The sequence below is a fragment of the Rousettus aegyptiacus genome, unplaced genomic scaffold (genome assembly GCF_014176215.1).
Source record: "Rousettus aegyptiacus isolate mRouAeg1 unplaced genomic scaffold, mRouAeg1.p scaffold_m13_p_11, whole genome shotgun sequence".
Taxonomy (NCBI): Eukaryota; Metazoa; Chordata; class Mammalia; order Chiroptera; family Pteropodidae; genus Rousettus; species Rousettus aegyptiacus.
Window position 1 is genome coordinate 43,554,214 of NW_023416286.1, and position 14,549 is coordinate 43,568,762.

Below are 14,549 nucleotides of genomic sequence, written 5' to 3' on the forward strand. Positions count from 1 at the left end.
TCAGAAATTAGGTCAAATATAGATTTTTTTTAATGTATGATTTAGCAATGTCAGGATGTGCTTACACAAGTAAAAATGCCATATCATGTGGACGTAAAACAAGATAAGATCTTTTCCATTTTAGAAATCTATGTAATAATTCATTAGCATCTCCAGTTACTGGAATTTTATTTTCATCTATCCAAAGCTCCAACGAAGATAGAATTATTGTAATATTAAACGAAGTAAAAATCTAAAATAAAACACATAAAGAAAATTTATTAAAATATCTTGGTCTAAATAGATTTGGAAATTAAGTGTGAAAACTATACTGATGACAAATATTAAATAACCTAACTGTAAGTATGGATTGGACCTAATAAAGTAAATAACATATACTACTAATGAAACAAGAAATAATTAACATTTTGAAATGTTTGTACTTAAGCTAGCCCCATGTCCAGTGTTTTAATTTAATCCTTACAATAACCTAATTAGGTATATGCAATTATTATTATCTCTATTAAACAGAAAACTGAAAATTAAAATGGTTGTATAATTTACTCTATATATACACAAGATATATTTTTAGGCAATGTCATAAAAGAAACTATGGAAAATTTTTTTAAGTAACACACACAAATGCAAAAGTAAAAAGCAAACACTTACAGCATTAGTCAATCCAATTAACTGGAAAATTTTTTGAGTGACAACAGTTGTATCAGAACCCATATGATTATACTGAAAAAGATAATCACACCTTTTAGATCTAAATATATATTACTTCATATTTAATTATTCTTATTTAGTTTACATTTTAATATAGTGAGTTAAAATGTTAAATTACTAATTATTATTTTTAAAAATATTATAGAAATAATATAATATATATTTAGTATGAGAAATGAAACATATAAAAAAATAAAAAGACATTATAAACTCCCAAAAATAGAAGAGAAGGGGACACTTTCTAATTGATTTTAAAAGGCCAGCATTACCCTGATGCCAAAACCAAAGATATCACACACTAAAAAAATTAAAAGCTAACATCTTTGATGAATGTAGATGCAAAAATCTTCAACAAAATGTTGGCAAACTAAATTCAACAACACATTAAAGGGATCGTACACCATAATTAAGTGAGATTTATCCCACCGATGGGAAAATGGTTCAATATTTCTAATCAGTCAATGTGATACACTACAGTAACAAAATTAAGCACAAAAATCGCATGATCATCTCAATACATGTTAAAAACTCTCACAAAGTAGATATAGAAGGAACGTAAATGAACATAATAAAGACCATGTATAAGAGGCTCATAGCCAACATCTTAATCAATGATAAAAAGTTGGAAACTTTCCCCTATGATCAGGAATAAGGATGCCCACTCTCATCATTTTTTATTCAACATAGCATTGAAGAGTTAACCAGAGAAATTAAGCAAGAAAAAGAAATAAAATGCATCCAAACTGAAAAGGAAGAAGTATAACTGTTACTATTTGCAGATGCATGATACTATATATATAAATAAAGTCCTAAAAACTTCATCCAAAAACTGTTAAAACACGCAATGCAATCAATATACATCTAACATATCAAACTGTACACTTGAAACCAATCTGATGTAAAACTAAGCAGAAGGTCTGAGAAGACAGTTTTTCCAAAGAAAACATACAGATTGCCGAGAGGTACACAAAAAGATGTTCAGCATCACTAATCATCAGGGAAATGCAAATCAAAACCACAATTAGGTATCACTTCACACTTGTTAGAATGGCTATATTAAAAAGACAATAAATAACAAGTATTGGTGAGGATGTAGAGGAATGGAAACTCTTGTGCACTTTTGGTGGGACTATAAATTGGGGCAACCACTATTGAAAATAGTATGGAGGTTCTTAAAAATACTTAAGATAGCACTATCGTATGATCCGGCAATACCATTTCTGGGTATTTATCTAAAGGAGAAAAAATCATTAACTCAAAAAAATATATATACCTCCCATGTTCATTGAAGCATTATTTATAATAACAAAAATATGGAAACAACATAAATGTTCATAAATGGGTGAATGGATTTAAAAAAATTGCTACCTATACACAATAGAATATTATTCATTCATAAAAAGAAGAAAATCTTGCCATTTGTGACAACATGGATGGACTTTGAAGGCATTATGCTAAGTGAAATAAGTCAGACAGAAAAAAACAAGTACTATATGACCTTGCTTATATATGGGATTTAAAAACAAAACAAAACAGAAACCAAGCTTCCGCATAGATATAGAGAACAGATTGGTGGTTGACAGAGACAGGCGTAAGGAGTGGGCAAAATTCATAAAGGTGGTCAAAGGTATATTTCCGTTTATAAAATAAATAAGTCTTGGAGTGTAATGTACACAATAGTGACTATAGATAATACTATATTGTATAATTGAAACTTACTAAGACAGTAGATTTTTTAAATTCTCATCACAAGAAAAAAAATTGTAACTATGTAATGTTAATTCGACTTACTGTGTTGATCATTTTGCAATATATAGAAATTTAAAATCATTATGTTGTGACACACAGACTAGTGAAACAGAATCAAGAGTCCAGAAGTAAACCTATATTTATATGGGCAAATAATTTTCGACAAAAAATCCAAAAGCATACAGTGGAGAAAGAAAAGCCTCTTCAATAAATGGTTCTGGGGAAATTGGAAGGCCACCTGCAAAAGAATGAAACTAGGACTTTGTCTATCACCACACACCCAAATTAACTCAAAATGGATTAAGGACCTAAATATAGGATCAGAATCAATAAAATGCATAGAAGAAAACACAGGAACTAAACTCAAGGACCTTGGACTTAAAGAGGATTTTATGAATTTGACCTCAAAGGCAAGAGAAGTAAAAGCAATATAAATGAATGGGACTACATCAACCAAAAAGCTTCTGCTCAGCAAAAAACTGTTAGCAAGGTAAAGAGACAACCATCCAAATGGGAAAATATATTAGCAAGTAATGCCTCCAATAAGGTCCTAGTATTCAAAATATACAAAGATCTCACACAACTCAATAACAACAACAAAAAAAAACGAGCAATCCAATCAAAAAATAGTCAGAAGACCTGAACAGATGCTTCTCCCTAGAGAAGCATTCAAATGGTCAACAAATATATGAAAAGATGATCAACATCGCTAGCTTTTAGGGAAACGCAAAGAAAAACCACGATGAGATATCATCTCACACCTGTTAGAATAGCTGTAATCAACAGGACAAGTAATAACAAATGCTGGAGAGGATGTGGAGAAATAATAGTCCTCATACCCTGTTGGTGGGACTGCAAATTAGTACAGCCACTGTAGAAAACAGTATGGAGTTTCCTCAAAAAATTAAGAATAGAATTACCATATAATCTAGCAATCCTTCTACTGGATATTTACCCTAAAAACTTGAAAACTCATATCCAAAAAGATATTTACACACCAATGTTTATAGCAGCATTATTCATAGTGGCCAGGACATGGAAGCAACCAAAGAGTCCTACGATAGATGATTGGCTAAAGAAGCAGTGATACATATACATACAATGGAATATTACTCAGCCATAAAAAGAGATGAAATACTGCCATTTGTGACAACCTAGATGGACCTCAAGATAATCATGCTGAATTAAATAAGTCAGACTGAAAAAGTTGAAAATCACATGATATCACTTATATGTGGGATATAAACCTAAAAGCAACAAATGAACAGGACAAACAAACAGACTTATGGACATGCACAATGGACTAGGGGTTACCAGAGGGTAGGAGGTGAGAAAGGAAGGAAGAAGTAGATAGAGTAAAGGGGGTAGAATATAGGAGGATTTGGGAGGGTAAAGTGGGTAAAGGAGACCAAATATATAGTAGATGAAGGAAACTGGTTTGGGTGGTAAACACATATTAGAATACATAGATGTTAAATGATAATGTACACATGAAAATCATATAATTGTATTACCCACCTTACCCTCGATAAACTTAATAAATAAATAAATAAAATCATTATATTGTATATCTGAAATTAATATAATTGTATATGACAATTATATCTCAACTTTTAAAAAAGACACTAGAACTAAGATACAGTTTTATTATTAAATAATTAATAATTGTTTAAAGAAATTTAACAATTTCAACAGCTTCAAACTATAAGATTTAAATATGGAGAATAAAGATTATAGATCAAATATACTCCTTCAAAGCCATGTCTTATGGAAACTTCATAATCATAAAAGTAGCAATAGGAAATAAAGGATCATGAGAACAACAAATAAAAGAAACGCAAAAAAGCAAAGACAAAATTTAAAAACTGAAGAATGGATTAGTGGTAAATGCTTAAGCAGAATTTTAAAAATTGAATGGAAAACAATTATAGCAATATAATTCACCTCGAAACCCCCAAAATACTCAGATTGGCTATGTCGGTTTCTCTGAAAGTAAGAGAAATTGGCCCTAAAAACAGATCAATTAATGTAAAGTTTGTTTAGGAAGTAGTTAAGGCTGACAGAACTTCCAGACAACTGTGTGAAAAACAATTCAAAATGTTACATACTAAATGATTTCATTTATATAACATTTTTGAAATTAAAAAGGAAAACTATAGACATAGAGATCAGATTAGTGGTTGCTGGCCAGCGATCAGGGAAAAGGGGTGAGGGAAAAGTGATTGTGGTTATGAAAAGCCCACACAATGCATTCTCGTGACCGAATTATTCTGTATCTTGACAATCAGTGTCGATATCGTAGATGTAATGTTGTACTTTAGAATTTTAAGATGTTACAAATTGGAAAAAAAAATACCTAAAAGATATACAGGATTTCTATATGTTCTTTTTTGTTTTAATAAATATTTTATTCATACTTTGTCTAGTTTTTAAAAAACCCAACATTATTAATGATACATACACATAAACAGCACAAATCTACAACACATAAAAATAAAGGTGATCAATAGTTTAAGCAATCTATGCCAACATTTGAAATAGCAAAGCAGTTATATGTGCTTCTAATCCAAGTTTAGAACTCACCAATGTGCAAGTGCGAAAGAAGACCAAGTATATAATTTTTGGACAGCAGATAGGGCATAAAGGTACTCAAAGGAATTACAAGGAGATTAGTTGTTTAAAGGTATGTTGAAACTAAGAGAGAGTAAAGTTGTAGATCCTTCAGGATGAAAGAACAAGATGATTTGAGAGATTAACAGTAAAAATTTAAGAGTAAAAGTGTTTGATCTCACTTATATGTGAACTTTTAAAAGATCAAGCCCATAAATACAGAGAATATATTGGTGGAGGTAGGGTGTGGGTGTAGATAAAATGAGAGAAGGGAATCAAAAGGTATAAGTTTCCAGTAACAAAACAAGTAAGTCAAGAAATATAATGAACAGCATGTCAAACTATAGCTGGCAATGTTGTATTGCATATTTGCAAGTTGTTAAGAGAGTAATCTTAAAGGTTCTATAACTATGTATGGTGACAAATGATAACTAGACTTTTTATGGTGATCATGTTGCAATACATATAAATATTGAGTAGCTATGTTGTACACCTGAAACTAATGTTCTATGTCAATTATCCTCAATAAAGAGAGAGAGAGAGAGAGAGAGAGAGAGAGAGAGAGAGAGAGAGAGAGAGAGAGAGAGAAAAGAAAACTGAAAAGTCTTAAGCAGGAGATTGCTACAATTTGATTTATGTATTAAAAATATACAAATGCCCTGGTTTTATCAGGTTTTGTAATTAAAGATTTTTGTTTTCATAAAATAAATTGGGAGCTTTCTAACTAGTTTAGAACAGTGATTCCTGGTTTTGGTACATGTTGGACTCACTTGGAAAGTTAATAAAGAATAAAGAAAGTTAATAATAAGGCCTAGATTTGTTGAAATTGCAGGGTCTCGGCCTCTGGTTTTTCACCAAGTTTCCTAGGTGATTATTATTCATATCAAAAAAACCCACCAGATTAGAATACAATGCAATTATCTGTTGTTTTAAGGTTAGATAAAATGCAACTGTGAGCTCATAAGTGCCTGATGAGTTTTTCAATGATAGTTCTTTATCTTTCAGGTTTCTTCTGTAGTAATTGATCTGTTCGATACAAGTATAAATAAACTGTACTCATAAATAAACATTTAAAAATTCTAAATATTATTCAATAGTTTTCAACAATATGTCAAAAGAATAACATGTGATGATGAGGTAGAATTAGTTTCCAGTAAACTAAATTTCAACATCAATGAAATATTTAATATTATTCACTATATCAACAAACAGAAAGAACCTGCATGGTCATAATAATAAATGCTGTGAAAGCATTTGATAACATTCAACAGCAATTTCTAATAACAAAGATGGAAACCAAGTAAAATTATTTAAATATAATAAGGACTAAAGACAACAATGACAATATCAACAACTAAAAATTGGTAATAAACATTACTCTAAATAGAAAAAACATTTCAATTAAAATCAGGAAATATATTGCTTGCCTGCTATTCCCTCCATTATTTAACATGGTCAGGGAAGTTTTCATAAATGCAGAAACAAAAGCAAATAAAATAACTGTTAAAACATTTGGAGAGAGGAAATAAAACTATATCTTTAATATATATTTTATATTAGAAAACCCATGAGATTCTAGTAAAACTACTGCTATTATTAAGAGTATATGGTAAGTTGGCTGGATATAGAAGGTAGCTATAAAAATTAATGATGCTTTTCTCACTTGATACAAAAAAAAATTATTTAAATACTGAAAAAACTTAAGTACTTAAGAATAAAGAATAAAGGCTGGAAATCTATATAAAGGAAACTAGAGTAATCTTATCAGAAGACATAAGTCATTCTAAACCCAAAAGTATATGTTATTCTTGGATAAGAAGTCACAAACTTGTTTATTACCTTAATTAGTATTAAATTTAAATGCCATGTTAATTAGAGTCGCCATTTGGGTGAGGGGATTGAGCAAATGGCCATAAAGTTTATATGTAAGAATAAGAGCCTGAGAAAAAATATGCAAGAGAAGTATGAAAAAGAACAAAGATTTGCTTGCTAGATATTATACCATAAAGCCGTTATAACCAAGTCAGTATGGTATCAATTTATGAATAGACAAATAGATTAATGGGACACAAAAAAGGAGAATCCAATTATATATGAGACTTTAATATTTAATAAATGATGTTGATGCAATCAGATATATATCTAAAAGAAAATAAATTTAGATTCCCATCTTAAGCCATATTTTATCCTATGACATGTATAAAATTCAGTTAAGATGAATTAAAGGGTTAAATGCTACCCTCTTAATTAAAACTGCAAACCCAAAAACTATATAAAAATGTGAAAGCATGTTTGAGTAAAAGAAAATTAAATTTTTATGTATACAAAAAAGCCCACAAATAAAGTCAACTACTAAAGGTAATGTTTTGATATTTTATTGCAGATAATGAACAAAGCATGAAAACTTTTAACATTCAAAGATTTCTTACAAGTTGACAGGAAGGCAAGCAGCCATTAAGAAAATGAGCAAAGGCATAATAAGTTGCCAATTCAGAGAAAAGCAAATACCACTGGCCAGTAAACACTAAATTATAATTAAATTCATTATCATTTAAGAAAATGGAAATTGAAATCCCAATGTGATATGATTTTATACTCATTGACTGATAAAAATTAAAAAGAAATATATCATGGATAATTGCCAGGTATGAGGAAAATAGTACTTTCAGTTTTAACTTGAAGATATAAAAGGTTACAAGAGAAAGTTCACAAACTCATGTCACTTTATTAAACGCTAATCCTGGACATGTAATCACATACTCAGCTTTTCTTGATGTCAGTATGGATGAAATGGTGGTCTGGTCTAACATTAGAATTCCAGTTGTATGCATTAATATCGCCTACTCAAAGATATGATTCTAAAAATTCCAGCCCACATCATCAATTCTCAATAGTACTTGGCTATTTGCATTAGCAAATACGTATTCTCCCACAATAAAAACAAAACAAAACAATTAAAAAAAAAAAAAAAACAGGCTCCTTTCTCTTAACTAACACATCAATATTTTGCTTTCATTTACAGTCGGGCATGGAATAAGAACATTTTGGTTATGACAGACCACATATATAAGTTGTCCCATAGGATTATAATTGCCTTGTGATGTAGCCTTCCTAACGTCATGGTGCAATGCATTACGCACATGTTTGTGATGATGCTAGTGTAAACAAATTTATTGCACTGTAGAAACAACCGAGGTGTCTTTCAGTAGATGAATGGATAAACTGTGGTATATCCATACAATGGAATATTATTTAGTGCTAAAAATAAATGAGCTATTGAACCATGAAAAAGCATGGAAGAAACTTAAATTTATCTTATTAAGGTAAAAAAGCCAATCTGTAATGGCTGCATACTGTATATTTCAATTACATAACATTCAGAAAAAGGCAAAACTATGGAGACAGTAAAAATATCAGTATTTGCCAGACTTTAGGAGGACGGAGAGATAGACAAAAATTGCTAAAAAACTATTATAAAGGCAGCAATTCTTTTAATTTACAATATTTATGTAAAAGAATAAATTTATAGAGATTTGAGTTCCAATTTACTACAGATGTAAAGCAGAGATAAAGCAAATGTTATCATTTATTGTCTTGTGTTAAAAATTTATTCCAATTTTTATAACCCTTTATGTTAGTAAAAATTGACATAAGAAAAATAAATTACAATACACTTACCAAATTTTTTTCAACTATAACATGCATTTCTATATACTGAGAGAAATCTGTAAGTGGCTGGAAAAAAATTCACATAAAAAATTAAGAATTAAATATTTCAGTGTTTATAACTACATCATGAATTTAATGCTGAAAAATCCTATTTTATATGTAAAAATAGAACCAGATTATAAGCAAAACTAGGAATCACAGAATCATTTTCAGAATATTACCTTTATAATTTCTTTTGTACCTGATGAACTATTTAATTTATTCAGAAAATAACTTTGCCTTCCATTCTCCATATTCTCATCGGTACTAGGCTATTCATATTTTTCTCTTTTCTGAATAAACTCTCCCAATGACTCCCCATTACAAAAGTTGTGAATTTCTATTAGCTTAATGATGCTATTATACACTACTATGTGATATGGCTTTATCCATGACACTGAAAGAGTAAAGACCTATTTCTATGTTTTTTTTCCTTTTTTTCTGGAGGGGGAGCGATATTTAATCTGGAGGATAAAGTTAATCCTTGTATAATTCACCTCAAAAAAATGTAAGCAACAGAAAAGCAAAATGACTAACTTTCTTAAAGTGGACCATAGATATCTCGAAATGCAGTCTGACATTGCGTATAACATCATTCACTTAGATAATAGTAGTTAAATTGTGCACAAATGGAGGGTTTGCACTTCAGGTCATCATTTATGTGGCTTAGATTTTGCCAAAAATTGGGATAAAGTAATTTTTGTGTCTACTATCATAAAACATTATTTATTTTCATGACTATTTTTACATGAAGGTAATCTAAGAGGAATGCACTAGGGAAAACTTGTAAAATGGGCTTTGCAAACACTTAAAGACTATAGTGTAGATAACTCAAAATACCTTGTTATTAACATAGCATACCATCTACAAACACTGGACAAATATCTAGAAACAGAAAAGGATGATAAAATTTTAGAAACTGAGGAAATTTTTGTTATGTTTATTTTAATGTTTCCATTTTTCTTTTTTACATTTGAGTTTAAAACTATCCAATTTTAGTTAAACCATTTCCTTTAATATTTTAAAAGGAGCATTAAAGAGAGAACAAAAAATCTGGGATTTAGTAGAGATCAGAAAAGTGATAGTTATAGTAATTTAAAGGAAAAAGAAAAGTTGAGAAAAGTCAGTAAGACAAATTTAGGGTTGATTAATCACTCATTTTTCCCAACTTAAAAATTCTCAGAGATTTCAGAGTTTTGCAGATAAAATAACCTTATGATTTAACCGGTTTCCTATCTTTTCCATTTAAAATTAAGCACCAAATGTTTCATGGCAGTTTGCTTATAAGATTCCATCCTTTTATTAAAGTCCTTAAATAAGGAAATAACACTACTGGAGGATAAATATAAACTCTTAAATTAATTGAGAGAAACAATATATTAATGAATTGAGGGATTCAAAATGATTTCTTTTGTTTTAACCTAATTATTAGTTATGTAATTCTTATTCATTTTTATCTTTGAGATTTGAATTGGTAATATTCAGTTAACAAAAATGTATTTATTTAATGAACAATAAAATTTCATAAAGAAAAGATGATAGTCTATTTTAGCCAAATAAAAAATTTAAGACAAAAGTGCATAAAAGAATGCAAGAAAATTGTGTTGAAATGTGAGCAGGTGATAAATTTCAAAAGACCTCAAAAGTTATTTTATGTAGTGAGTGAATAGGGCCATATAAGGAGACAAATTGCTTAGAGATACATTGTGTAAAGATGACTTTAATTGCAGTAAAGTTTGTTTTGGTCAAGTAAATACTAAAGAATTGGATCTAGGCAAGATTAGAAAACACTACTGAATGACGCAATTGCAATATAGATAGAATTAAATTTAAAAGGTGTCAAAGGTCATCAGTAAGAATATTTAGAGAGTGAGAAGGGTTAGGATGATAAAGATAGATAAGTAGGTAGATAGATAACGTGTTTGTGTATTTCATTTAATTTTAGCAACCTTTACGTCCAATAGAATATCGGTAATTCATGAAAAAGTTTAGAATGAGAGTAAGAGATCTATAAATCACAATAGATAAAGACATGGAAAAATATAGAAGGAAAACAAAAAACTGAGGCATAACATAAGCAATATCGGTATCTAGAATGTAAGTTTATAAGGAAAGCTCAGATAAAGGGAAATAGAATGAGAAACAGGACAGTTTTATTAAAGAATAAAATAAATCAAAAATTCCAGGGAGTTCTAATTTTATTTCACCTAACTGTGATGGACTGACTCCTTTCCTCTTAAAACTGAGGCAAGACAAGGATATCTGTTCTTACTTATTTGACATTATACTAGGGATGGTAACCAGGGCAATTTGAGAATAAAAAAGGAAATTATCTTAATTGAAAAGAAAGATCATACAATATCTTTATTCAAGATAGCATGACCTTGTATGTGGAAAATCAGATCTAGTAAAAAACTAATAAACAATTTCAATGAGTTTGCAGAATACAAAAATCAATCATTTCTAAACACTAATATTGAGAAATGCAAATCTGAAATAAAAATTAAATGTCCAGTAGCATTTAAATAATAAAATATAAGAAATAAATTTAATTAAAAAAGTTTTCTTGATGACTTAAAGCAATGCAGCAAAATATTTTTGAAAACCTAAAAACCAAAATCTATTTAATGATCATGGATTGGAAGAGTTAACATTGTTAAATGACAATATGTCCCAGATGAATCTACAGAATCAACACAATCTCACTTGACTTTTTAAGAAAATTGAAATAAATAAATTTTAAAATTCATTTAGAAATTTATAGTAATAGGAATAGCTAGAACGATATATATATATATATAGTTAGTAAGCGCACTTACTAATTTCAAAACTTACATCAAAGGTATAGCAGTAAAAATAGTGTGGTTCTGGCATAAGAATAAGCATAAAGACCAATTGAGTGTAATTGCAATTACAAAAAAGTCTCTAGCTTTTATGGTCAACTGATCTTTAAAAACAAAGGGCCATGAAAATTCAGTGAAACAAAAAATATTCTTTTTACCAAATGGTGTTGGGAAAACTAGATATTAATATGAAAAATGAAATTTAGAATCTTGCATCATACCATACAAAAATTAACTTAAATTGAATTATCTATTAAAATGTAAGAAATTAAACAATAAAATTTATAAAACCATAGAAATAAATTTTGTAGCCCTGGTGTGATGGTTAATTTTAACTGTCAACTTGACTAAGCCACATGCCCAGATATACATTACTGTGCACACACATATGTATACATCTATCCTGTTGGTTCTGTTTCTCTGAAGTAATATCTACCCTGAAAAAAAACCCTTTATTTACTACTGTAGCTGCAGATCCAAGATGGTAGAAACCAAACCCAGAATCTCATTCTGTAAGTGGATAAATTAAAACACAAATCGAACTTCCAACATCACAAGGTTTCTACTGTTAAAGCAAAGGCATTAATTGAGAAGAAATGAGATCCAGAAAATTGAAATGGAAACAATAGGGAAAGTCTCTGATGAATCTGGGATCATTAAACTCTTAAGCAGCTTCTCCTTCCCTGTATGAAGAGATCAACCCTGCATCTTGAGGAAACTATAATGGCTGCTCCTGAAGCATTTGCCTTAAAAGACACTAGTGATTCACTTCAGAACCCTAGATACATATCTTCAATTTTTATGTGAATGGCATTTGTATTTAGTATATCAAAATTTTGATATAATGGATATAGAGAAAGGAGTACACCTATAGACAATAAGGGTCTAGGTCACAGAAAAAAAAAAAATGCCACTAATAGTAGAAAATGCCATCTTGGAGTTCTGGAGATTTGAATGGCTAGTTTTAAGGCTTTTAGTATAAGCCATATAGTTTCTGACACATCTATCCACCATCTATTCATCTATTATCTATCTATCTATCTATCTATCTATCTATCTATCTATCATCTATCATCTATCATTTACCATATATATTAATGTAAATAATTTATCAGAAAAAATAATTGTTTATATTCTTAAATAATAAAATAACCATATAGTTTTCTCAATTAATTACTTACCTCTATAGTTTGTATTTTATAAGGCATTTCCATTGGCTCAATATCCTCCTCAGCAAATAAAGAAGAACCTGTATTCTTAAGTTTTACTTGATAAATCACATGTTCAAAACCAATGGAAGGCTCCAAGGGCTCAATTCCATAACTTACATTTTCAAACTGTAGTATGCCCCTACACATTTCAAAAAAAAAAAGTAAATAAATAAAATAATACATTTTCAAAGTTGATAATATGCCATTTATTCAGTTTTTTAATAGTATGCAGATAATTTTCAGTCTTAGTCTTAGATGGTAAATTAGAAAAAAGCTCCTAAGTATCCACAATCTTACTGAGTACCACAGAATAGTAATGCTATTGGTATTTGCCTAGCTGCTGATGATTCATGGTCTTCAAACATATAAAAATAAAATCTAAATTCAGAATACAGTAGAAGACATTACAAGAATTTCAATACTATATTACCAAAGACAGTTTCCCATAAAAATATTCTAAAAAATTAATCCATTTTGTAGTTTTAAAATCACAACCTGAGTCCAGTACATGTGCTAAGGATAGCCATAGAATTTGGATAACCTTCAATATACCCCTGGTAGTAGCAAGAATTCTGAAAAATAATAAAAAAAAATACATATATCTCTATTAGAATAACTCATGTTAAAGGTACTATTTTCAAATATTTAAAACAGATATGTTTATTAGTACATATATATCAAATTCACATTGTTTCCTAAATAGATTTACAGGATTATTAGATGGAACATTTGGCTCAATTTTCAAAAAATTTTCCCACACATTCAAAAATAATTTGAATACTTCCATATTTTTCCTATTATAAACATGACATTCTTGGTCATTACGATCAAGGTAAAATCATCAAAAATTTATGTTTTCAAACCCTTTTGACTTAAGTTTGCAAGGTAGACATAAAAAAGCAAAAACAAACAAAAAAATAAATCCAAAACAGAATTATTTAAAAAAATTATTGAAGTGTAATAACAGAGTAGTTTGTATTGGATTAGTCTTCTTATAAATTACAAATATGAACTCTGGAAAAATAATTTCAAAACTCCAACCACAAAGGTAAGCAGGGCAAAGCAGGAGAAAAGAATCAACACTAGAAGAAAAGCATGATATTTACTAAGATTTGTATTTATATTGGTTTTCAATGGAGGGCACTACCCAAAGTAAGGCAGCACAAGATAGAGATAGCTAAAGTTCCAATTAAAAAAAAAATCTTACTGATCATGGTTTCAAATCCCTAGAAACTGAGCTGCGATATCCAGAAAAGGAAGAAGTCACAGAGTGAGGAACCCAAATGTGTGCTGCTAACTCAGGTGTAAGTTCTTCATTTATATCTGAACTGAGACTATGTGGAAGAGATCTCAAATAGCTTAGCAGAAACTAAGACCAAAAAAGCTGGAAGAACTAAGAAGATATTTTGGCTATTTCCAAACACAGGAGGGTAGAATTTGGAAACTGGTTCCAGCAAAATTAATTACCTACTGGAATAAGAATGGAAACTCTTTAGAGAAAAGAGTCACAAGCTCTAGAGTGATCACTGTATAGAGCTAGTATGATTTTAAAATATTAGATATGTGATAAAAGGAAAATGTGGCCCATAGTCAAGAGAAAAAATCAGAAAGAGAACTGATCCCGAAAATAACAAAAGATTTGGAACTAGTAAAAAACAGATATTAAAAATGTGATCAAGAACAAAAGGAAAATGTAGACATAATAGGGAAGCAGTTAGGA

The 14,549-nt window shown here is 29.5% G+C and overlaps 1 protein-coding gene across 1 annotated transcript in view; it reads right to left on the minus strand.

Moving 5' to 3' along the window:
* Window positions 1-14,549, minus strand: part of ADAM2 (ADAM metallopeptidase domain 2) — an 88,449-nt gene that overhangs the window by 55,249 nt on the left and 18,651 nt on the right. The window contains exons 5-9 of the mRNA XM_016127367.2: window positions 13,325-13,401; window positions 12,800-12,968; window positions 8,746-8,802; window positions 649-720; window positions 66-232 (exon numbers count right to left, since the gene is read on the minus strand). Coding sequence (XP_015982853.2) covers window positions 66-232; window positions 649-720; window positions 8,746-8,802; window positions 12,800-12,968; window positions 13,325-13,401 — 542 coding nt within the window. The remainder of the gene's footprint in view (window positions 1-65; window positions 233-648; window positions 721-8,745; window positions 8,803-12,799; window positions 12,969-13,324; window positions 13,402-14,549) is intronic.